Raw genomic sequence first — 24,477 nt, forward strand, 5'->3', positions numbered from 1 at the left:
ATTATTGATGTGTAACTGATAAGGATTGGATACAGCACATATGTGACTCAAATCTGTTATTGGATATGTGCCGTGCCAATCTGGTTCTCTTCTTCCACTGATGGTAATTTTTTGTAGCTCCACTCATTGATGCTCTGCATTTTCTCTTGACTTTGTAAATATGTTGCTCCTCCTATTGCTTCAATTTATTATGCACACATTTATTTTCATTTGTTCTGGTAAAGTATACAAAAGGACTCCAAATGCTGTGTATCTCTAGCTTAATTTTTAACTTAGTGGGTACTCATTCTTCTGTGAAGAAGGACATGTGCTCTTCAATTTCTGGTCTATAGTGGGATATAAGCTGTGAGATGGATGCCAGAAGAGGTAATTTGCTTGTCTTCAATGCAAGACATATGACATACAACAATAATGTTCAGACTCATGGACATGACAGAGACAGCTGAGTCCCATTATCATGTCTCAACGTCGAAACTTGTGTTCTCAATACATTTTTTGCATGATATAGGAGATATTTTTAAATTATTTCATTCCCATCAGAGTAATTTTTTAAGCTCTCAGTAACTCTGCACCTAATTTTTCAATGATTTAATGAGATTGAGTGATTTGAGACAACCATTGTTGGTTTCACTTATGTATGTACTCTGAATTTTGATATTTTTTTCTGTATTTGAAAGTGCTAATTAGTTAGGGGTAGTGGGTAGAGTGCATGGCTGCTTACCAAATGGTCCCAGGTTCAAATCCCAGGTGAAGCTGTAAGACACTCCCAAATAAAATCATGAAAGCGCAAGGTAGCCCAGGATAAGGAACTATGTATTGGGGTGAGCTCTACCCATCCCCTATCCAAACCAACTTTGGGTTTCATCACTGAGTGAGTGAAGTGATAGTTAACATCATGCTACTAAACTCATTAATTTGAAATGTAAAGTGTACATATTTCACTTCACAGTGAACTTGACTGTCTTTCTTACTCTTTTGTCTATTGCGGAGTGGCATTTTGATTCCCTTACAAGTTATATCTCATGACTAACGTGTCCAGACCAGGCATAATAGTTGACTCCGATTCTAACATGTCTTGTTATGCCCTTGTTTTGCAGAATAAGTGAAGAGAACTTCTGGCGCAACTACTTCTATCGGGTTGGCCTGATCAGGCAGTCAAGTGATCTGACCTCAATGGCTGAGGAAGGGGGCACCTTGTCTCGGGGAGCGTCAGAATCAGGTCCCGACGGTGCAGGTCAGAGTCCGTTCTACTCGTAGAAATCTCTCTCTTTCTCTCTGTGTCTTATATTTCTGGAGATTGTCTGAATGTGGTGTATTATGCTATGATGTTATGCACGCAACCATTGAAAATGTCCAAAGACGAGAGAGTCCAAATGTCAATTATAGTTGGAAAGATCAGTTTTATGACTTGTGACTGTTACTAGTTAAATGTCTCTGATACAGGTTTTTCAATCAACTTGGCGATCATCTTTGGAGAGGAGAATAAGTGTTATGCCACTGAGGGCTAGGCCGAGAGTGGTTATTCATTCACAAAATTCACTAACTCATCCAGGAAAACTTATTCATAGTTATCACTGTCAGCCCTGCGATTGGTGGGTTAATACTGATATTTCTTTCCAAAGACGATTGCTCAAGTATATCGAAGAACTCATGGACGTCAGTCTTTCCAACTATAATTGATCATTGTATTTTCTTGTATTCAAACATTTTCATGTTAGCCAATGAGAAGCTCAGTTATGCTATTTATACAACCCTTGATTAAATATTCGTAATGGAAGTTTTAATTAAATTATTACTTTAATATCCAAATTATTACAACATAATGCAACACTGGTTACTTGAGGTAATCATTAATGAAAGGTGCTTTGCAGTTTCTACTTAAAAACTATATTGTAGACACAAAGTGGTTTGGAATTGTTACATCACTGCCAAGTGTACTGTAACAATGTTGAAAAATGTTGTGTCTTCAATGAATTGGAATCTGCAAAGGATCTTTCTTTCATGATGAAATGGTTGTCCTGCATCTCACTTGAAACAATAACTTTTACCCGAGTTATGATTCTTTTAGTGATAGAGAATACTGTACAATATATTTCTTTAACAAGTTATCTTGGAATTACTAAATTTCTTTGGCCTTTGGAAATGAAGTGACTGCACTGGTATATTCTTCATCATTCCCTAGATGTGCATTGATGGCCTGTCAGAATTCATGTGAGAAAAGTTGAACATATAACTTGCATAGTCGAGTAGTTTTACATAAGAAATGTATGTTTAGTTGATGAAAACAAAATTATAATTATTTTACACCTATGAATCACTCAACCAATAGGAAGCATACAAGTGCAGAAAATTTTCAACAGTTTTCATTTTTATTAACTTAAAATCAAGTTAAAAGCATCCAAGGAGCTCTGTCAAGCCACAATTCAAACCATTGAAACTTACCTACACAATGCATTAACAAAAGTTTATAAATAAAACAGACTGGTGATTTTCCACAGAAAAGTGTTATGACACAACCAAATTTGATACAGTCTTCAAGGAAGTAACTGCTAAGTAGCCAGCAGTGTATCTTTATGGAATCGCCCCCAAGTGCACCCAACATGTGAAATTTTAAGTTCTGGTATTAGCCTCTGGACTGTGATGCTACGTGCACCAACGTGTTTCCTTCTGACATTGTATTTCTGGCTGCATAAACCACCTTGTCCTCCATAGCTGACAAAACTCCACTGAGGAAGATAGATGATGCCTTGATAGTTCAAGCGATTGAATGTGGGAGATGCAGGTTCGAATCCCAGTCGATGCAGATGATTTTTCCTCTGGGAAATCTCCACTCTTTTGGTTGAATATACTCTCCATTCCGTAAGTAGAGTAATTACCTGTGATCCCATCAGCACCTTTCATTAGGAGCAGGCTAAAGTTCATAGGTCCGTAGGCTAAGGTTCATAGGTTCGGGTCATAGATTCTCCCCACCAACAATTCCCTCCCTAGGCATGTTTTTTTCATCCATGGAATATTCGCCCAGTTTTGATGCAGGTGACTTCATCTCAGTCTCTCTTGTTCAAATGCCCGCCAATAGTGGGGGAGGAAGCATGAGGGAGATGGTACGATGCAGTGTTTCAGGTTTTCCTAGCAGACAGTGGAAACGTATTCCCCAGCTTACAAATTTCTGACGTACGATCATCCAAAGTTAGGGCCACTGTTATTTTAAAAACATAATATGTCTGAAATTTTTCTCAAAACTTCTTCCTGAAAATGCCATGATAATCGCTAGCATATTGCTGCAGTCAGATCGTGACATTATTCTCAACTGTGTTTTTGTTACAATTTTGTATTAATTAATTATTAATGATATCTTGTAATATTTAAATTAATGCATGCACATAAAAAGTATGTGTGCTTCTCGGAGATAATCTATGTCAGTCAGTACAGCATTTTTGTACAGTTTTTAGATTACGTTTTAGGCTTCATTTTGGCTAATAGATCATTTTTGACGTACAACCAATCCCATATACAATCAAATATTTGGACATATCCTGATCATAGGTTGAGGATTACCTGTTTTAAAAATTCTTCACAGATTTTACTCAGGTTAAAATCTGCATAGGCAGCTGTAAGCTGTCAAAAAAATTCCAGCAACTATTGAGTTTTTTTATCTCACTTATGAAATAAAGAGTATGTTATAGGAAAGGGCGTGTAGTACCTCTCCTTTCATATCCTTCCTACTCTTAACCCTTCCGCCACAACTTGCCCTACTTGCTATTTAATATTTAAACGAGATTGTTGGAAGTGTAGTCACTTGAAAATTATACGAACTGTATCAAAAGTGGTGGTATCATAAACCTTTTTGTGGGAAATTGACAATGTGTTTCATTAATGTACCCTAATTAAAGTCTGAAATCACACACTACAGCCAGCCAATAGTTTATTCCTTGTCAATGAGCAACTGATACAGTAAAGTCATTCAGTGGGCTGGAACTCACCATCATGTTGACAAACCATACCTAAACTATTATTCCATTTATTTAAATTCAGTTTTGCTTAAGTTCTGTAAATAGGTCATTTCTGCAAGTTTATATTTCAGAATCTTTGCTCTACCATTTCTAGAGCTCTGATCTATTTGAATTGCATTAATTTATTTTACATTTAGTTCTTATTCGTAATCATCATGTTACCTAGATCATCCAAGTATTGTCAACGATCAAGCTAGAATTTTATTTCCTTATTGTTTGGTATTTATTTTTGCTAAACATTTATTCTTTTCAGTTCTAATTACTTGTTTTTGTATTTCTTTTCATGTTATGATTTTGGTGGCTAGTAGATGTTAAACCTAGTTTAGGAGTTACCCCTGTAGTAGTGCACCACCAATCCACACACTCAGAGTTTGTGTCGGACTCAATGCCCGGTCACGCTCCACATGAGATAGAGAAGGTGAGGCAGGATGTGGAGAAGCTTGGTATTAGCCCAAAGAAGACTGACGAGGAAGGCAGCAGTGCAAAAGGGACAAATGGTGGGTGTCTGTGAGTGACATAACACACATACAGCAGCACGACTGTTTTGGAGAGGAATATTTTTTAAAAAAGACTAATTTCCCCTGTTGAATAATATTGAGGAATTCTTTGGGGTTCTCAACCAGGTTAATTCATTCGTGTAGGGCGACATTTCGTAAAATGACTGGTCTTCCATTTTCAATTGTGTAAAATTGGACATTCATTGAGTAACACGCCTTGGAAATAGAAGACTAGTCATTTTACGAAATGTCACCCTGTACGACTGAATTAACCTGGTTGAGAACCCCAGAAGATTTTCTCAATATTTTTTTATGTTTGCTTGACTCACGGAGTGGATTGGCCGTGACCTTTTATGCAATTTGTATTAAGGCAGATTAAATAAGCAATAAATATTAAATGGGATTAATGAAAAAATTTGGTAGTGCCTCAGCTTTTAAGCATTCATAGAAAAAAAAATAGCATTTACTGAATGCCGTACATCAATCTTCTACAGAACTTTTTCAGTAAACAGCCACGTATTAGCTATTGATATTGAATTGAGCTGTTTCTTAGCTACATCAATTTCTTTTCCAGAGTTAACTTTGCAATGCCATGTTTATCTCCATGTCGTCTTTCATTTGAAGGTGTTTTCTTCAATGATTGACGGTTGGAAATAACCAAACATGTTTGCAAAGCTCGTGAAATAAATCTGGCACTGTCCTTTCCAAAGTTACACGCTAATTTTCTTGTAAATTCAAAATCTGCCAAACTCCACTCTAATTTTTACACTAATGCCTCCAGGTTCCATATGGGAAATGGAATCTCGTGCCAAGTGCTCCATACGTACAATTTATGGCTCATTTTTTCTCTAAACCCTGCCTTTGAGAAGATCATAGCATAAGATTTGTGGCAGGATAAGGTGGAAATTCATGATATTGAATAAATAAGGCATTGCTTAATTTTTCCCTACATTTTTTGTGCACAGCATGCTTCATTGTGATGGATGTTAAATAACATTAATTTATGGCCCCGAGGACTTAGTGGACTTGTTCCTTTGTTGAAATTTCATGGCAATTCTAAGGGAAATATATATTGTTTCCTACACTTACTGTGGAGCAAAAGCATCACATTATGTACATTTTGGCCGTGAGTAAAAAGTTTCTCTGGAGTTGCAGTGGGCATCTTCAAGTCTTTGATGTGTGCTGCAATGCTGCATGCACTGCTGTCACCATTCAATAAAAACACCACTCTAAAGAAACTTTTTACTCGTGACTACCATGGGATGCGATACTTTCGCTCCATTGTATGTTGGGGAGAAATTTAAATTTTCCCTAGTATTGCCATAAAAATTTAACAATGGAACGAATCTGCTGAGTCACCTTGGATATAAATCAATGTAGTTTAACTTCTGATCTCTAGAGTGATGCTATAAAGATATCATAGTATCAACATATCAAGATTTTGGCCACATATGTATTGTTAAATACGATAGTTTCACCACCCCTCCTGCTACCGTCTTCAGGCGTTGAATGATGAAGGAGCCCATTCCCTTTTGTATTTGCCAGCACAATGGCCAGTGATGGGAGCACCATCACAAGTGGAAAGGTGAGCTGGTGCAAACAGCCATGCGGATTACATGTTGATGACGTATAAAAAAATAAAATTTGGCTATGTCCACGAAAGGTGAAGTCTTAGAGCTTGTAAAGTTCATTGATGTTGGCTTGCAGCCTTTGTTCGGGGGAAAGAAATGCACTTCCTTATACTTCGAGTGAAAACAAAAACAAATACCCTCCTTATTACTATAGTACCATAATACGTAAACAAAGACAGTGAAAAATGATTGTGGAACGGTCATGAATGAGTTCAAGAGAGTACTTCAGTGGCAAACAAATTGCTTTACCTTTTTTTAATTATTAGTAAGTCAATTAACTACGTTCAATAATTTCAAGTCAATTAACTATTAATCAAGTAAGTCAATTAACTACGTTTAATAATAACATTCTGGTGCATTATTTCCATTGTCGCAGTAGGATTTTGGAATATTATACTGTTAGAAGTAGCTGAATTTACAGATAGCCATTGTGGTGCCACTTCATTTCTTGAGATACTTTTTTCACCCATAGCACATATATTAGGAGACCTGAAACGTATTCAATACCAGTTAATACTGATTATTGACACTGTAACTTTATGACAAAGTTTGGGATAATGAGGACTTGGTAACTGTGACGACAATTTTTATGTGTGCCATTATGTAACATTTGCTCAAAAGTCCTATCCTCTGCCTACGGCCTTACATTCCTAACAGTCATCTTATCCTGTTCCTATGGCTATTTATGCACTGCCATCAATTGCCAAATCGAAGCACCTTTATTCGTTGCTATCAAATTTTATCATGAAAACCAGTGCATCATAATAATAATAATAATATTTATTAACTTCATTGGGATAATACATCCATGAGTTTCGTCAAGTTAATACAGCATAAAATGCTAACATATAATGAAATATGATACAGACGAGCTATACAAACACATATGCAAGGCAGATCCAGGATTTTTTTCTGGGGAGGGTGCAAGGGTCCAGCAGGCAAACGTTCTTCTCATATTTGAGATTAAAAACAACATGCAACAATCACTGTAAAATGTTCTCTTTATTTTAATATGAAATTCATTAATGATATTTATATTATACAAAAGAAAATGATATTTAATGATTGAAGCTCTGTGATATACAAAAAAACAAACATAATGATAACCTCATTTAAAATCTTGTCTATTTTTTAAGCGTATGCCTCCGTGCACCCTCAAACCCCCTTCATTTCGCACATAGTCGCATGGAATTACTTTCATGAGTGCTTCTCTTTGATTTCAAGTCAAAATACCGTGGGCTCTTTCCTTTGTCCTCTTTGTATTATCACGTGACCACAGTTGAAACATTCACATTTTGCCTCCAATGCTTGGAACACTTAAAATTAGAGTTGAGATGGGTCTGAGAGAGATTGCGTGTGCCATCTCTGCTGTGAAGGAAGAAAAGCTTGGTATGAATTTTTTAAACCAATTTATTTAATCCTCAACTGTTAATAAGTGTTTTTGTCTATCTTGTAATTTTGAAATTGGAATAGCTTGAAGATTACCTCTTTTATATTATGAAAGCATATTAGCTTTAAAATATTATGAAAGCATGCATTGCAACTTACACATTTCCTCTTTTTGTCTGAGAAGTGATTTGTATATGTACTGATATTTTGTCCTTTCTCAGTGAATTATTTTTATGAATAATTCTTGGGATTGAGATTCTTGTTGAGTAAGAATTTTTGTGACTACCGTTTCAATAGAACACAATATCATTAAGTATGATCTGTTGAAACTTAAGTTAAATGTGTTACTCGTCTGGAATCCTGGAAAATCACTCATTTGTAATCGCTTGAAATGCCATTGAAAGCATTTTCGATCCGAGACGTCCTTCTCTTTTACAAGTAATTCCCTTCTGATAAGTCTGGATTTTTTGCTTCGTAGAGATCAGTGCAAATTGAGGTCTTGGCTTGCTCTGAGAGAGAAATTGTGTATCAAGGATATGGCTTCTTTTTTTTTGGACTACACACATGCAAGCATCACTAGAAGGTGTGTTTTGTGGAGAGCTTCTGCTTTGTGGTATTCACATTTCTGCTTTGGTGGCATGCTGCTTTTTAATTATATCATATTATATTTTCACTTCAAACTGTGCAAGGCCAAATCAACCAGTGTGGCATTTATTCTGTGTTGTTTTATTAATCATTTTTTACCGTACCAAGTGAGTAAATTAGATGTTTTGCAGTTATTGCTGTGATAATGATATATTTCTCTTGATGCCTTTTTTTATGGTGCGGGATATAAATCCAGTTTTGTTTATGATTCATGAGCACAAATTTTGCATTTGGAAAATTAATGACGCTTAATCAGCAGCAGATTTTTCTCATGTGGAATAGGTATGTGTTTTATGTAATTGCTAATGAAGGACATACATTGGTTACTTTGGAATTTTTTCTTGAATAAGTGATTAACTCAGGTTTCACCTGGTAGAAGTGTTGGATTATGTAATGAAAAGCACTTGGTTTAAATCCATACGTCTTAAGTTAAAACTGAGAATTAAAATCTAAAACTCTTTATTAAGTCAGATAGAACTTTTAAAGTAGTGATTGACATCAAGTAATTTTCATTACCAATTCATCCATCTACTGATGGACTACTTGAGGTGCAGGTCACAATCTGCCTTCGGTGTAGTATTCCTTGTTTACATAACTCCTCCAAACCACCTTTCCAAGCTTTTGCTGTTGCATACACCTTTGTATGGATCTCTGAACAGTAACAAAGAAATGCTGTTTTTATTATTTGGACTATTTAAATTCCTAATAAGAATCCCATAATTCACTATCAAAATATAAAGTGTAAAAGATACCGCCAATTAAACCATGGTGAATCAGGCAAGCTATGCACTGTGTCCATGAGCAAATATGACCGGAGGGTGTATTATTGGATAATATTTCTTTGACCTTTCATGTTGAGCCCTTGAAAGAGAAAACCCTTATTTAAGCATAATGGATAGGCAGGCTGTTTGATGGCTTCGCTTTTGATCCTACAATTATTTCTAACAAAGAATAGTGCTTCGTCCATACTAGCCCAGTTGAAGCTGCATAGGAGCTATTTAGAGAGTATACTATAATTTATTTTCATGGCATGACTTATTTGGGAATTACGATGGAATAACTGCAAAGATTTCTGTAAGGCACACAAAAATCAAATTCCATCTCTTTATCACTGGTATTTTGCTATTTTTCTCTTGTATATTTAAATTTTGTGACTTACAGAAATAAGCACTATTTTTGCTCATCTAGACCCAATAATTTGTTCGTGTTTGTTGATACTCAGTAATTAAATAAGCACTCCTCACTTTCACAGGCTTTTAATGTTAAATTATTCTTGTTGCTTTGTGATATGCAATTGAAATGCACTCTCCTAAAATTGCACATTGTGATGAAATGTTCAATGATTAAGTATCAATGTGGAACGTGCTAAGAGAATAATTTTCCTTTCCCAAGTCCCAACTCTTTGAGTGGCTTGTCTTTTTTATGTTTTTCTTTGCTCTTGTCACCCTATGCTTTACCTTTTTTGTTGCTTGAAATAATTTTCTTACTTTCTATAAAATAATTGCAAAAATAATCTGACAATGTGAATGATAGAGTAAATCAACTTTTTAATGTTTCAATGACCATTAATGATACTTGTCCAGGTTTTGAGCTGTAGCATGGTCAAAATCTTGGTCCAGATCATCAAAAATCCATGAAACTTGACCAAGTTTATTTATTGTCACTCACATAGAATTTCACTGAGTTACGCCTGTTCTATCAGGTAAATTGGACCTTTGGGGTTAACTGACTCAAGATAAAATTAGGGAAGCCCATTATTACTATTGTCACTTTTTTTCGTTTATTTTTCTTCAATTATAAGTAAATTCTTTAATGGAGTACTGAATTAAGGTTGGAGAAAGGGAAGTCATCATATGACCTTCTTAATGGTGCATTATTCATTATGGTGGTTCGCCTTGGATTTGTGAGATAAAACTTTTGGCCATCATTATTTGTTCCTGATTTTTTGTATTATTTTTTCCTTCACTCCCTGTATACATATTTTTGTTTGATTTTTCGAGCATTAAAGTGAATGATTCAGGGAAAATAATATGTGTTTGTGGACAAACTACTGAATATGCGAATGGTAAATGAAGGAAGAAAGGCTTCACACAAACACTAATTTATTGAAAGATGTGGTTTTAACTGGGATTTCAATGTATTGTAATGCGTAAATTTCCAAAGGGCATGAGTGTAATAGCTGAGTGTCAATGTGTTTCCAAAGTACTATGGCAATAACTACATTTTTCAGAAGTTAACCCCTAGAATTGCAATGGCAGCTGCTGACAAGTGGATGCTTTTTTTTCTCTTTACCCCATCGTATTCTGGTTCTAATTGACTTCCTTGCACTGAAAACATTCCTTAGTACATATTTGGCTTTTAGCTTATCATAATTGCTTTGATTCCAGTTTTCATTGATGAACTTCTTGCTTGCCAATTTATCTCATGAAACATTGCTTGTTGTGTGAGATATTAAGTAATTCAATGTTCTGGTGAGATGTTTGTAATCCCTTGATTTAGTCCCCTTTCGAATGGAGAGATTCATCAAATCATCTTTCTTTGTTGATAACTGGATTAATGTTCGGTCTCTAATGAGTGGGAGGAAAAAATTGATAAACATCCCTAAAAGTTTTTAATTTACAAAAGAAAGTACTTGCTCTAGCAATGCAAATTAGTGTTCTCTGTAGTTAATGCAGAAAAGTTTATGGAAGCATTATTTCTTAATGCAAAAATTTGTTTCAACTTACTATCATTTTCACTGGTGTGCAAAATGTCTTGATTTATTGAAAGGAGGTGTTTTATCAGTCGAATGTTTTTAAAGGTGAAAAGAATATATATCTAGCAGGTTTTCAAACTCTTGCCATGAGATTGGATATTTTTACAGATTTTTGGGGAATATTGCCGTTGACTTTGCATTGCCTAATGATGATATGTTGCCTTTTCCGTCATGTGGGAGCATGAACGTATGATAGCATGACTGATTCCAAATCAATTGATCTTTTTGATCCTAGTTTTAAGTAAAGTTACAGAATTTAAAATATTTTATTCAAATTTGTTATTCATTAATCATATAGCATTGAGTATTCATCATCAAGGTCCTGGAGAGAGTAATCTAGCCTATTGATTATGTTGTCTAACTTTTCAACTGCCACGTGAATGACTTTAAAGTCACTGCAATTCCCATATTTAAAAAATCCCCTGCACTGTTAAAAGAACCATGGGCCTTTGGGTTTCTAGGCCACTGTATTGACCACTGTGCTATCCAGATTCATTGATTACCTAGCTGGATAAGCCAGATTCATTGATTACCTAGCCGGATAAGCCAGATTCATTGATTACCATAGTAGTTTACCAAGATTCGTGGTGCTAGATGCTCGGCCCTTGCAGCCCATCAAAGATTGCTAGATGGTCAGGGAGTATGGACTTCCAAAAAAGACGGTGCCAGTGGTGAACCCAGGGCTTAAGCCTTGCTTGGCAGTATAATGTGGAGCATTTCATTGGTGTACTGTGAGCAATGGTGAAACTCATTTTGATTGCCTTGGAATATAAAATTTCTACGACAATTAACGAGAATGTCACCATAGTTCATACTCCAGTATTGTTGTATACAAGGATACAAGTTGTTTTTTAAAATCCTGTGGGGGAAAAAGAAGCCACTGCATGTGGTGGGCCCTATTTCAGCACAAGGATTGGTAGTAATTATAATCAGCACTGCCACATGAATGGTGGTGAAATTCACATTAATTACCATGGGAAATTCTGTTCTAGCTCCATAAACCTTGGTAAATTGCCATAGGAACCTGTACAGTCTAGTGGTCTGCTCAGTGGCCCGAAAAGTCAAAGGCCCATGCTTTGAAATAGGATTGTATGCTTTCCCAGTTTGCTATTTGTAGAAATTCTCCTGTGGGTCAGGTTTTCCTTTGCTGATGCCGCCTTGTGCATTGCCATGAGGACTGGTGAGATCACTTGTGACGATGAGCAAGTCAAAACGTCAGCTATGGATAACCTGGCCCAGAGAAGAATTCCTGGAACTGTGGTTTGATTCCTTGTTGATGGGAATTTTTTCCCAAGGCATTTACTGTATAATATCTATGTTATCGGATGAACATTTATCCATACTTACTTAAATTGTGAAGTGGTTGCATGTGCTCAATCTATCTTCTTTACTGAGAGAAACTCGGGTGATGTGACTAGTTTGATAGACTTTGTGTGTAACCATTGTGAAGGATGTGGGAATTGTGTGTTTGGGAGTACACTCATGGAAATCTCTCTTTCCTTAAAATCTCAGTATTTGCAAAACAGCATCCTGAAGTGTGATCACACATTCCGTAGCATTTTTTTCTGAAATTCTGCTTAACCTCTCATGATTGTGCACTGTTACTTCTCCGTTTTTTAAGCTTAAAAAAAAAGGAAGGGTTGGTGGTTGATTTTTCAAATATCTTCTTCTCTTTTCGTGGCTCCTCCCATTTCTCTGACAGCCTAAAGAAGAACGAGCAAACAAAAGCACACCGGAGCGTAAACAAGGCTTCTCCCTTCTTCATCCACTTTATCCAACAACCTCTTCCCCTCCCTCCTATCCTGTTCAAAAACTCCCCCATTACAACAACCGTTATGAGTCTCCCTTGAACCCTGAAATATAAAAACACCGTGAATCACACCTGCCTTTTTTCTAATTACACCTCTCATCGTCCCAATGTTTTCTGCATTTGCCCCATCTCCTCTGATGCTTTTATCCCCAGAATTTAGACTTTATTATTATTAACTTCACCAAAGAAATGTTATAAGTGCATGTTCTCATTTCTTGTTTTCAAGTTGGATATTTTTTTTTTAATTAATCTGTACCCAACAGATATTTACTGGAATGTGTTTTGCGTGTTAAGCACATGGTCTTTGCATTGTGGATACGAATGAATTAATTTGAATAAAATTGCATGACTAATGGAACACTTATTAACTAACATTTCTCGATTCAAAAAGAACTACCTACTTGGTAATTTTTCTCAAATGTAAATATTAACCTTGAAATTGAAATACTGTGTTTGATATTCTCATACGTTTTAGGAAATGGGGTTGAAGCTAAAAGCCTGATATACTTAGGGTTTCTAGAAACAAATAGTGGAGTGATCTTATCAGGATATTAATCAACATTTAAGACAATACTTTGGCACTGTGCAGTACAGGAGAAGCTTGTAGGAAATGAAGCCAAACTTACTTTTGATTATTAGGTTGCAGTTTTACAGGGAATGGAACAATAATGCTATATGACTCTGTCGTCATTGATTCTGTGACAGCTATGAACAGTTAACTTAAATGCCTTCGTATTAATAACATTACTGAGGCACTGGTTCAGCATCCTATTTTTTGAAAACGTAGATTCCCCTCCCATTGAAGGTTATGCGCCAAGTAGTGAGTGATCTATCCAGGCGCACACACCCAGGGCCAGCCTAAGAGCAAAATGTTGCGTGTGCAAGAGTGAGTTTTCGTGCCCCTTGCAATGTAAATGTGAATAGGAAAACATCTGAAAAATTATGTGGGTACTTCATAATTGAAAATTTTCAGAGCTGAGGTTTTAATTTTAAAGGGAATAAAAACCAAAAACTTCTAAAATTAGCAATAAATATTTAAGTAAAGCATGTAGTCTAGCGGCAAGATGTTTGGTGGATTTAATCTAGACTGCAGCTAGCCAAGGAAAGATTGGAATGAGCAGGCAGCGTCTGGTGACAGAAACTGGAATTTGGGCAATTTTAACCTGATTCAGTTTGGTAAAATTAATTTTCTATCATTGCAGTGTTGATAGCCATCAGGAGCTAAGTATCGTGCGAGCTGTCCTTAATTATGGTATTCGTTAATGTGCATAATAATTTCGTAGTTGCTTTTGCACTTAGTTCTCTTTTCCTTTCACTTTGGTGCCCCTCTGAAATCGCGATCGCACTCGCCTTAGGCCGGCCCTTCGTACACCCTCACCCTCTTTGGCACTTTTTCTTTCATCGGCCTAGAGTTCTTTCTCTGAGTTCCTCAACCACCACTTGAGTAAAACCGCCGTAGGCCAAGAATTCCACAAAATCTCACAGCTGTATCCTCCTCATAGCGTACCTCCCCCTGTTGACAGGCAGTGCACACTCCCCTTATAACTCACCCCAAGTCCCTCCCCCCCTCCCTCCCAACCCACATCCGTGAGAAAATACACATGGTTTATTTTAGTTTTGCCTCTTTTTTCACACGAGTTCCGATTTTTCTCTCTCTCTTTCTCTCTCTCACTCCTTGGCTCCTCCCCACTCCTTTATCTTTCCGTTCTCCCTGCGGCCGATCACTACCTCTCTTCCCTCCAACTGTTGGCGGCGACGACGACGGCACGGCAGCGACAGGCGAGGAAGATTGGGAGAAGGAACTCCACGCAGAGCTGCAGAGCTTTGAGATAGTGGAAGGCAAGGGAGTGGGCGGTCAGGCCGGCAAGGGTAACAACGATCAGGACCTCGAGGATGAGATACAGGAAATGCTGGACGCCGAGGAGGAGGAGGACTACAAGTGAGAAGGAGGACGTCGTGACCCCTCCTCCGATGTGGTTGACTTGGTTTGCAAGGCCTCGTCATAATTACGGCAATGAATGGCATGTGTCATATAGTTGAGGGGAGATATGTTATGTGAAAAAGTTAAGAGAGAGATATGATGTAAAAATTGTTATTTTTCATTCATTATTCCTACCATATGTCCTTGGCTGTTGAATTGATGGAATCAATTAAACCTCCATCAAAAAGTGCATATATGAAGTTTTTCTTTCAGTGATATTTTTTACATGTTACATTCCAATATTAACCATGAAGATTAATTATTGGTGTTGTCTATTTAACTTTTTTTAATCTAAACCACTTATGATCCTTCCATTCATAATACTTGTATGGTAATCATTGGTAGGTGAAATCCAATATTGTTGACTTAGAAGTTGACAAATTGAGAAAACTATATATTGTATTATACTGTCTGCTCTGAAATGAGGTTAAATATTTATCTTTAAAGGTATTTATGATAGATAAATATGGATGGTAGGTTAAAATGTATATAAACCAGATTAAATATACAATATTTCAAAACTGTACATTTTCTGTGACAAGATTGTTATCTAGATAATTTTTCAGCGTTGATGTAAAAATTTCACTAACTTCCATCTTCAAACTGTGTTCCTGGATGTGTGCTGTGTCATCAGAATAAAACACATGCGCAATTCATGGTTGAATGTCACTCATAACTCTTGTTTTGTCTTTGTATTTGTCACATATGGAAGGAAATGGTTGTTTGGTCTGAGAAATAAGCAGTGCGAACAAGTTTTGTAAATTGAGAAGAGAGATTCTGTTTCACATTTTGCTGGAGCATTTCTGGATCAGTCTTTCATGGTGGTGTACATTCTAAGTTTGAAGACGTTATCAGTAACTAGTGTCTGAAGGATATTTATTTGAAATTTCTTTATTTTTAGATGAACATTTCTTTTTAAGAGGAAAGAATTTTTATATTGGAAAATTGTGCCCATGAAGTGTTAGCTTGTATGCATTACACTAAATTCTGTATGAGTACCTCTTATTTTTTGTACTTATCATTTGTATAAATAAGACGCAAATGCTGCTCCACTTACACTTATAATCAAAATAAGTCACAGGAGCAAGTTAACAGTTTGATAAGAAGAATCACTTTTCCTAAATGAGAGAGATTCATTCTGGTTTCTGTTTATAACTGTGTGGATGTTTGTAAATAAAAGTAGAGTACTTCACTGTATAGCTTTTCCCCAAAATATTCTTTAACATGTAAAAGCACAGACATCTTGAGTGCCTGATATTCATACATAAAGATGACTATCAAAATTGAATGATACTTTGACATTAGTGAACAACATGACCTGTGAGCATAAAGACAAAAAATTCGAAAAAAGGTACTAATTAAATCTAACCCAATTGATATTCATTTCCATGTGAGCTGGAGCTGAGGGTAACCCACTTTTGCTTCAGTTACAGTCTGTAACAATTAGTTCTCATGTAGAAATGTAAAGTGTTGAAACACACTATTAATGTGATACACTTGGTGTACGTGACAAAAATAAAAAACTGCCAGCTTAAAGCAAAATAAGTGTATTCATTGTCATATTTATACAAAGAGTTTTAACAAGAATAAACATTTAATTCATTAACTTTCTCTAAAAACAAATATACAAATAAAAATTCCAGTTACTATAGGCATAACAACGGTGTAAACTCAAACTGATTTTAATCTCCTTGTACCTTCTCTACTCCAATTGCACTTCATGCTTTTATTTTTCAATGAGGCCACATTCATATTTAAGTTTTCTTAAATTAGAAAAATCTCAAACCTTTAAGTGTCAAAGTTACACGCAGTTTCTGTTGAGAGAGTTACTATTCACAAAATTGTTGAACTACATCCAACGCTAAGAATTGAAGAATTCATATTGAACTTCATCTTTGGCATCTTGCCGAGGACAGGACATGACAACTTACTATTGATTCTATGAGTCATAACTTTTTGAGTATGATCATTAACATTTAGTAGGGCTTGATAGAAATCTCAGAAAAGCATCCATCAAGAAAATTATATGTCCTAAGACGTACAACTCATTTCACGATATATTAGTAAATTCATATTCATAAAAATTGCCTTATCAAAAAGTCATGGTGAATGGAATATTATCCATAGTCTCATCTACACAACAACAACTGCATTCAGCATTCTATTGGGTAGTTATGTCTTACAACAAAGCTTTGCCAACAATTTGGATAGATGTACTCCAAACTTACAGCCTTCATTATTACTATTATGAAGCTATGACAAGAAACTGTCAATCCTAGCGACACGAAACATGATAGTCAGTAAACCACGTAAAAATCCTTTAATTATTGAATAGGGTATATTAATGTGATGTTTCCACAACACAGAAAAATTTGTGCATGAACTACACGAATAGTTCTTTAATTTTCAACAGAGTTTAACATGAGAATTCTGATCTACAAAGTGTCTATGGTGACAGTAAAATACTCATGATAATATAAAGCATTTATTTCTTACATTCAGGGGGAGTATGGTGCACACTATAGCATACGGTTAACAGCTATAGAAAACTGTGCTGAATGCAATTTCTAGATCGCTGCTCAATGTGAGCGCTCAATATTCATTGTTTCGATTAGCCTCTTAGACCACCAGAGCATAAGTAGCACACAGTTCAACTAACCCACCGAGTTAACCGGCCGATAGTGAAAGATCTTCAGTGTAGCACCAAATCAACTTTCCATTTCTAGGAGGCAGAGGATAATATGCTTCATACGCAAACCCGCTGCCAATTTCAGCAAGAACGATGTTCCTTATTCCTATTAATGCGTCAAACGGAAAGGATCATATGCTCATACTTTTCCTTCACTCACTCAACGATTCAACCTGAGAGTTTGCTTAAATAGTTGTGGCTAGAGATCACCCCACACTAAGCCTCAGATATGTGAATATCACACAAGGATAAGTGGGCCAGTTCCTTCCACTGGATCACAAATCAGACATCAGACTTGAAGAGGGTTTTTATTAGGGGGTATCTACGCTCCTAAGTTACTGTGCTCCCTTTTACCTATTGGCGAGCCGAGTAGGTAAACAAGTGAGTCTGCTAGGCTGCTGATTGATGAAGCCTTTGGACTTGCTCAAATAAAACCCTCAAAGTGGCCAAGGGAAAGGAACAGGATCCCCTTCCCTGAATACATGATATTCACACACCTGCAGATAAATCTTAAGGTGAGCTCTACCCTGACCTATTCAAACCAATGTTAAGGTCGAATCACTGAATGAGTTGTCATATGTAAAAGTTCATGGGTCGAGTCCTCTCTTTACCTAATCATAATATCAATATATGGGTTGATACACTGACTGAATCATATAAAATGTGTAACATCAAATACATGTACTGTGACGCACATGGTAACAGACATTTGATGATTTCAACTAGCAGACGATTTCTTCATTTGTGCACGTGGAAAGTAAAATGAGCAAATATTTATCCCTGAAAACCATTTGCCTTGAACAACAGGTCACGTGGACAAGAATTCTACCTGATCTGCAATTGGTTTGATTAATTAAGGTTCAATGCTTGGGCTTGGAGAAAATAGTATTTAAAACCTTCGATGATAAGTGTGCAAGAAAAGGCACTACAAAATCAATCTCTGAATGTTTAGCAATATGCAGTTCATTAAACCCCTGTCTCAGGTACTATAAATACATTTAATATCAAACTGAAATATTTAAAATCATCACAGGTCCCCTACAGTAAGTAGATCTATCCTCGCCTACAGTGGGAAGATTAAATGAGTAAATTATACGCCTATGCTTACTGTTGATGGGCATATTCTAAAAACTTTCATCTTCTTGTAGACCTATAAAATATATGAATAGTATAACATGAAGGGCTGTGGAGATTTTTTTCAAATTAACAAGGGCTATGCCATGATTAAAATTCCCCCTCATCCTCCATCAAAACATGATAGGTAATACATTTAACATACACACATACTCCCAAAATTGCCTGTACAACACAGACCGATGCAAATCAACAAGCCACAAATATGATTTAGCATGAAGGGCTTCACTATTTCCATCACTCCATTCACTAGAACCACGATGATTCCTCAGCCCAAATTACACGTTACCTATGCATGTTTATAATAAAATTAACAAATAAACAATAAAAAAATTCACTATACATGGTCATGTATCTAAATTGAGTGGAAGATTTGATTATTCTTTCTTCTTTTCTTTAAGGCTCCACTGATATCTGCAATTGAAAAGGTCACATAAATATCAATTTTGAGCAGGTGCTAAAAGACACCCAAATACTAGAAAGATCAAAATATCAGAAAACTTACTTCAATCCCCGAGAAAGCTGATATGAACCGGTGATAGCCACGAAAACATTGACGCTGAACAATCCCCAATTTTTGGGAATGATGACGAGTGAATAGCGAGACCATATCACTCCAGTGGCTGCCAAAGCTCCCGACTGAGGCACACTAAGCTTCTCAGCAGGTCTTGCAAGATCTCCTAAACCTGCAATCACAAGGCCCTGCGAGGAAGAAAAAAGATTTAATTGAAATAGATAATATAATTAAGACATTACAGTTTAAAAATATTCATCCACACTTTGGTCATCATGGCAGGAGAATTCCTCGGGTTAATGACACAGGATTCATACTATCTTACCATTTTCAATTTCCCCGACTTCCAGTGTGATTTTTTTAAATTCCCCTGAATTTCTATAATTGGCAAAGCACTTTTATAAAGAGATTTAGCAGAAAAATGTAGCAAATTAGATTGTGAAATAAAATTTATATGTTCAGGGGGGGTAGCGCATTCCAGTTGACATAAAAAAAAAAACCAGAGCAGTCTTTGCTTAAAAATATGAGATTACATATTTTAAATCACACAAATGACAAAAATTATCCTAGGGTAGCCATTATTGCAATAATAATAATAAATTTATTGGTGCCAAAAGATATGCAAAAACATATATAGGACCCGTCAAAAAGGATAAACACTTACACAAGAGATTCTGAATGAACAATACATAAAAGAATGTTACACAGTTACAACAAAACAATTAAGAATTGAGGAATTCCTCAATAGAATAAAAGGTATTGTTTAAAAGGTACATCTTTAATTTAGAGGAGAAATTTCCTTTCACCTTTTCATCTTTTAATGAGGCAGGTAGGTTATTATAAATCCTGCAACTCATGGTGACAGGACCAGTATTAAAAATACAAAGGTTATGTTGTCTCACAGCATAATTGTCTCTGCTTCTCGTGTTATGATTATGAATATCAAGATTCTTTAGAAGTGTCAAGTGAGAATGATGATTTCTTATGAATCGGTTCATCGTTATTTGTGCAGCCTTCTAAGTAGCTTGCTTTCCCCTGCAGACCTTCAGTTCAGCCAAATTTTGAGCCAATGACCTGTCTTCACATTCCTCTCCCACTTTCTGGACGCAAACAAAATAAAATGCCCACCTCAAACACAGCAATACTCTACACATTCTACTGTAATACTATTTTCACCCTTTGCTTTGCTTCTGAAGTTTTTTCCTGACCAGAAATTCACATGACCGCTACGCACCCAATGAGATCTTAAATTACTGGATCAAGGTTCCCACTCTAACTGAATTATAAAATTCACGGTTTTTTCCAGGTTTTCACGGTCTATATTTCGTCAAATTCACGGTCTGTTTTTTTTATTTTAGGAATAAATATTGATCACATAAAAATCACCAACCACACGTTTCACTAAAAATTTACCAAACGCGATAAACGCCGGCAATGCAAACGCAGCAATGAAAGTGCTCTTTTTATGTCGCCTATCGTTAGCAAATTTTAGAGCCGGCTAAAGGTTGTGAGTGAGAAAATGGAGGGTGACAGGGAAGTGAAGAGGAGGAGTCTGATTTTTTGCAAGGATTGATGAGCACTTTGGTTACCGGTCTTCCAATCACAGGCTTAAGGTCTGTATCTCGTCATGACACACGGACCAATACATAATTGCACTTTGAATATACGTGTGCAGTCAAATGCGGGGACATTGTTTGCGAGTTACTGACCTTGAGAGTATGATCGAAAAATCGATTTTTCTTTCGATTCGTCAATCGTAGATCTACAATCAAGTTTGAGAGGATTTTAAGGTTTTAGAACGAAATTTACGGCTATTTCTAGTTTTTTCACGGTAGACGAAATTCACAGCTTATTCACGGTTTTAATGTTTTCACAGTTGAGTTGGAACCCTGTGGATACTAGACGAATTTCTCTAGTTTAGACATGTTGAATGGACCTACCCTCTACGTTCCACATAGCTTTTTTTAATTTCCACTTATACCGAAAACAGCTCGCAATGGCCTTGACATCAAAGATCCGAAAAATCAACACCTGTACATCCCACATGCTGGATAAAGCTTACTTACACAGGAGGGACTTGAACCTGTAACCTTCGGATTATTGGGCTAGGACTTTACCCCACTGCCACTGAGGTCGGCAAATTACCCTGCTTTTTTACTACCAAGATCAAGTTCAAAAACAGTGTTATTTTCATGGTTTCAGGCGGCTCTTCTCTTTGAATATGACACATAGTTGTTGAAATAGATTGGGATAATTCATAATCAGTGTGGAAAGTACACAGTAGTTTCATTTAACATTGTGATATTTTTATTACACGTCAAATTTTTATATCCCTAAGGAGTGGAGATGTGGTTTATTGAAAGTATGTAGGTGGATATGTAAACCTCAGAGTAAATATAAACAAGACCCCTGAACATTTTTACACAGCAATCAAATTCTGAGGCCAACAATGTAATCCCCAACTTCGCCATTCTAATGGGAAATGGAAAGCATTGGAAACGACACGACTGAAGTGACACGTGCGTGTACCCCTGACGATGCACTCATGAGATTGTGCCCAAGTTTTGTGACCCACAGTTGGCCACTCATTCACAGGACGAAATGATGTCACTTGGTGATGGTGGCGTTGTATCTATTTCAAGTGGCAAGGGTGGAAGAATGCCTCGGGGCAGTTGGGATTGGAAATGGATAAATTTTGCAGATGACGGGGCTCCATTCGTAGCTTATCTTCAATCTGTCTGTGAGATTCTGTTTGTATTTCACGATCTTGATGGCTTCATTAAGCTAAACATACACCCCAGTGTAGACAAGAACTAGGGCGTAGGGTGGTCCAGATGGCAATTTCAGGAGGTGGCAAAGTTAAAAAACATTTTAATGAGTTATTTAATTTTTCATATTAAGTTATTAAATAGTAATCATCATATAATATTATTAGAGAAAAGTCTTAGAAAAAGCTCAAAGAGAAGTCTTAAAAAAAGAAAGTAAAGCGAGAAGAAGGTATATCATAAAGTACTTTCTTTATATGCATTGGTTTTCTGGTAAAAATTTACAAAACATTTGACTACAATAAAGGCAAGAGAGACTGGTACCAGTAGGAGCAATCATTACATCTGTTACTGTTTTTTTTACATACGTAATCTTTTAAGTTCCTTAAAGCCTATTTACATGGTACATTAACGCGTACATTTCATTTCCCTGCTATCCACAAGACTTCCCTGACCATTATGGATCCTCTCATTGATAAGAGGCACATTCAAGAGAATTCTGAGAAATTGCAACTTTTCCTAGACATTTTTCAAAGTGAGAATGAGAATTTTTCCTTCTGAGTTACATTATGATAGAGTCAGTAACACAATTCGCCAGACTGCCTATAAAACAAGTAAGAATGTAATAAAAGACATGGAAAAGAGAGATGAGTGATGCACGCTCTTTACTTTTAAATAGTGTCTTTTTACTCTAGATCTATTGCTGCCATAAAAGAAGTGCATTTATAGAGAACGGTATCACAGTCCAGTAATATAGTTCAGAATTCTCAGTATTTCATTTAGTGTTTTCTTAGCTAAATCATCAAAATTATGTAGGAATTGTTTATATAATCTTATCCCATACTAACGAAGTCACATTCACCTTAAAAATCCATGAATTTTTCTACCTGACAAATTAATACATTCGCAGCCTTATAGTCAGAACAGAAAAAATTAGTATGCATGAAGTGTCGTCACTACTTATCAGCCTTAATACAACGGACTGGGCTCTTCGTATGCATTACATGTAGCGCACACACGAAGAAAATCAGAGAATCCATGCTGACAAATGCAAATTAACACATTCACGGACCATGTCACTGAATGCAACCGCAGTCCTTGAGATTAGGTATCACTTACCCATTTGAACACAGGAGCCCAGAAAAAAATGGTCTTAGGGCCTGTGAAGACACACGAAATGAGGAATTAATATGCATAGAAATTAAATGTAAAATCTTCGAGATGCGACCACAGTCATGAACATAACATGAAAGGAATACAAACCAGCAGGATGAGACCACAATGGTTGCAGCTTCTGTGGCACAAATTTATCTACGGCAGAAATTATTCTCCTATACACGAAAGACATGGCGGTCTAGAATCACTTCTCTTATCTTTGAAAACCTGACCTTGATAGGAGGGACGAAAATTTTACAACATCAGGACCAAAACTGGTTGTCCCCACTCCTACCACATTTTCTACCCTCCTCCCCAAAGTAATATAAAATCGGAATATATCGATAGGTGTCGATCTTCAAGGACCAATATCGAACCAGTCGAACTTCGACCTTGTCCAATAGTTGACAGTCGCAATTCGGCAATGTTTTGAAGCATTTCGAATTACGTGCGTTTTGTAATTGTATTTGTATTAATTTTTAAATTATGCCTACCAGTTTTGAAGTTCCAGGTGAAATAGAGATCGTTTTTGTAAGTATCGCTGTCATTTTTGGAGCCATCCATGGTGTTTTTGCCTCTGAATAATCTTATTGTTTATCGTAGGATGAAGATGATTTAGCTTACGAGGAGGAAATTCTCCGCAACCCATTCTCAGTTAAGCATTGGCTTCGGTACATAGAGCACAAGAAGGATGCTCCTAAACAAGTCATCAATATAATTTATGAACGCGCGCTGAAGGAACTCCCGGGAAGGTAATTGCACATCTGATTGAACTCATTTTCTTACCCTCATGTTAATAATTCAGCCATCTAAGCGTGTGTCCCGCGTTATGTGATACACTCCGTGCATTAGGTAAGATCTTGAATATGGAGAGTTTGTTCCCGATAGCATCTGAAGTCGTTCCTAGTAGTGTACTCAATATTATTAAGCTATAACAATTGCTCGAATTTGAGTGCATTTGTTGTGTTCGTTCGCGTATTCAAAGATCATCCTACTCAAGTGCTTGCGAACAAATTTGGAGGTTGTAACTTTTCAAGTAGTGGAATAAGTTGAAGAGGTTGTAGCTTTTCAAGTAGTGGAATAAGGAGTGATTTAGGTTGCCATAATTAATAGTATTAGTCCGACTCCAATTAAAGTTGGATGCACTTCATAGCTCCAAGGTATGTTATCGTCGTATGTTTTGGCAAGAAAATTATTGCATAATCTAAGGAAACAAAAGAGTTAATGGTCTTGGACTAAAAATCAGTATTTTGCACGATTTTTGCCATTCCCTCAAGAGTTAAGCTGAGATATTGTCAACCTCTTCAACTTACCTCAGTATCCCTAACTTGGCTGGCTGGTATTGAAGATTTGTATTTAAAAATTTCTTAAAGCCAATTACGAAATAACATTTTAAATAGGTACATATTAAAATTATAATTCGTCCTGATAATCTTCACACGTATGTACTCGCTTTTGAATGAAGAAAGTTGGACCTATCATAATGCATCTCATTGACAATT

At 36.3% G+C, this 24,477-nt stretch overlaps 3 protein-coding genes and 1 long non-coding RNA gene across 9 annotated transcripts in view; 2 read left to right on the top strand and 2 right to left on the bottom strand.

Moving 5' to 3' along the window:
* Positions 1-16,260, top strand: part of LOC124169806 (synapse-associated protein of 47 kDa) — a 76,066-nt gene extending 59,806 nt beyond the window's left edge. For 2 of the 6 annotated variants that reach the window (XM_046548570.1, XM_046548572.1), the window contains exons 7-9: positions 1,098-1,234; positions 4,319-4,507; positions 14,511-16,260. In XM_046548570.1, coding sequence (XP_046404526.1) covers positions 1,098-1,234; positions 4,319-4,507; positions 14,511-14,680 — 496 coding nt within the window. In that variant the 3' untranslated portion in view covers positions 14,681-16,260. Of the gene's footprint in view, positions 1-1,097; positions 1,235-4,318; positions 4,508-12,629; positions 13,667-14,510 lie in introns of those variants that run through there. The other 4 variants (XM_046548573.1, XM_046548571.1, XM_046548574.1 and 1 more) reach the window with 4 other exon arrangements.
* Positions 9,362-12,622, bottom strand: LOC124169809. The gene is made up of 2 exons (XR_006867237.1): positions 11,461-12,622; positions 9,362-11,430 (listed from the first exon to the last, which is right to left on the bottom strand). It is a non-coding gene; the product is annotated as an uncharacterized LOC124169809 (long non-coding RNA).
* On the bottom strand, positions 16,250-23,289 carry LOC124169808 (mitochondrial pyruvate carrier 2-like). The gene is made up of 4 exons (XM_046548577.1): positions 23,084-23,289; positions 22,940-22,980; positions 19,047-19,243; positions 16,250-18,955 (listed from the first exon to the last, which is right to left on the bottom strand). Exons 1-4 carry the CDS (start codon positions 23,166-23,168, stop codon positions 18,919-18,921), a joined length of 360 nt encoding a protein of 119 aa, XP_046404533.1. The 5' UTR covers positions 23,169-23,289; the 3' UTR covers positions 16,250-18,918.
* A 77-nt stretch (positions 23,290-23,366) lies between these two features.
* The window catches only part of LOC124169805 (pre-mRNA-splicing factor syf1 homolog), a 32,360-nt gene continuing 31,249 nt past the window's right edge, over positions 23,367-24,477 (top strand). The window contains exons 1-2 of the mRNA XM_046548568.1: positions 23,367-23,506; positions 23,579-23,727. Of these exons, the coding sequence (XP_046404524.1) occupies positions 23,462-23,506; positions 23,579-23,727 (194 nt within the window). The 5' untranslated portion in view covers positions 23,367-23,461. The remainder of the gene's footprint in view (positions 23,507-23,578; positions 23,728-24,477) is intronic.

The sequence above is a fragment of the Ischnura elegans genome, chromosome 12, assembly GCF_921293095.1.
Source record: "Ischnura elegans chromosome 12, ioIscEleg1.1, whole genome shotgun sequence".
Lineage (NCBI taxonomy): Eukaryota > Metazoa > Arthropoda > Insecta > Odonata > Coenagrionidae > Ischnura > Ischnura elegans.

Coding starts and splice junctions, on each gene's coding strand:
- LOC124169808 (XM_046548577.1), bottom strand. CDS start 23,168: ATGTCTTTCGTGTATAGGAGAATAATTTCTGCCGTAGATAAATTTGTG. Junction 22,981..23,083: donor ATTGTGGTCTCATCCTGCTG/GTTTGTATTCCT, acceptor GTGTCTTCACAG/GCCCTAAGACCATTTTTTTC. Junction 19,244..22,939: donor GGGCTCCTGTGTTCAAATGG/GTAAGTGATACC, acceptor TCTTCCTCGCAG/GGCCTTGTGATTGCAGGTTT.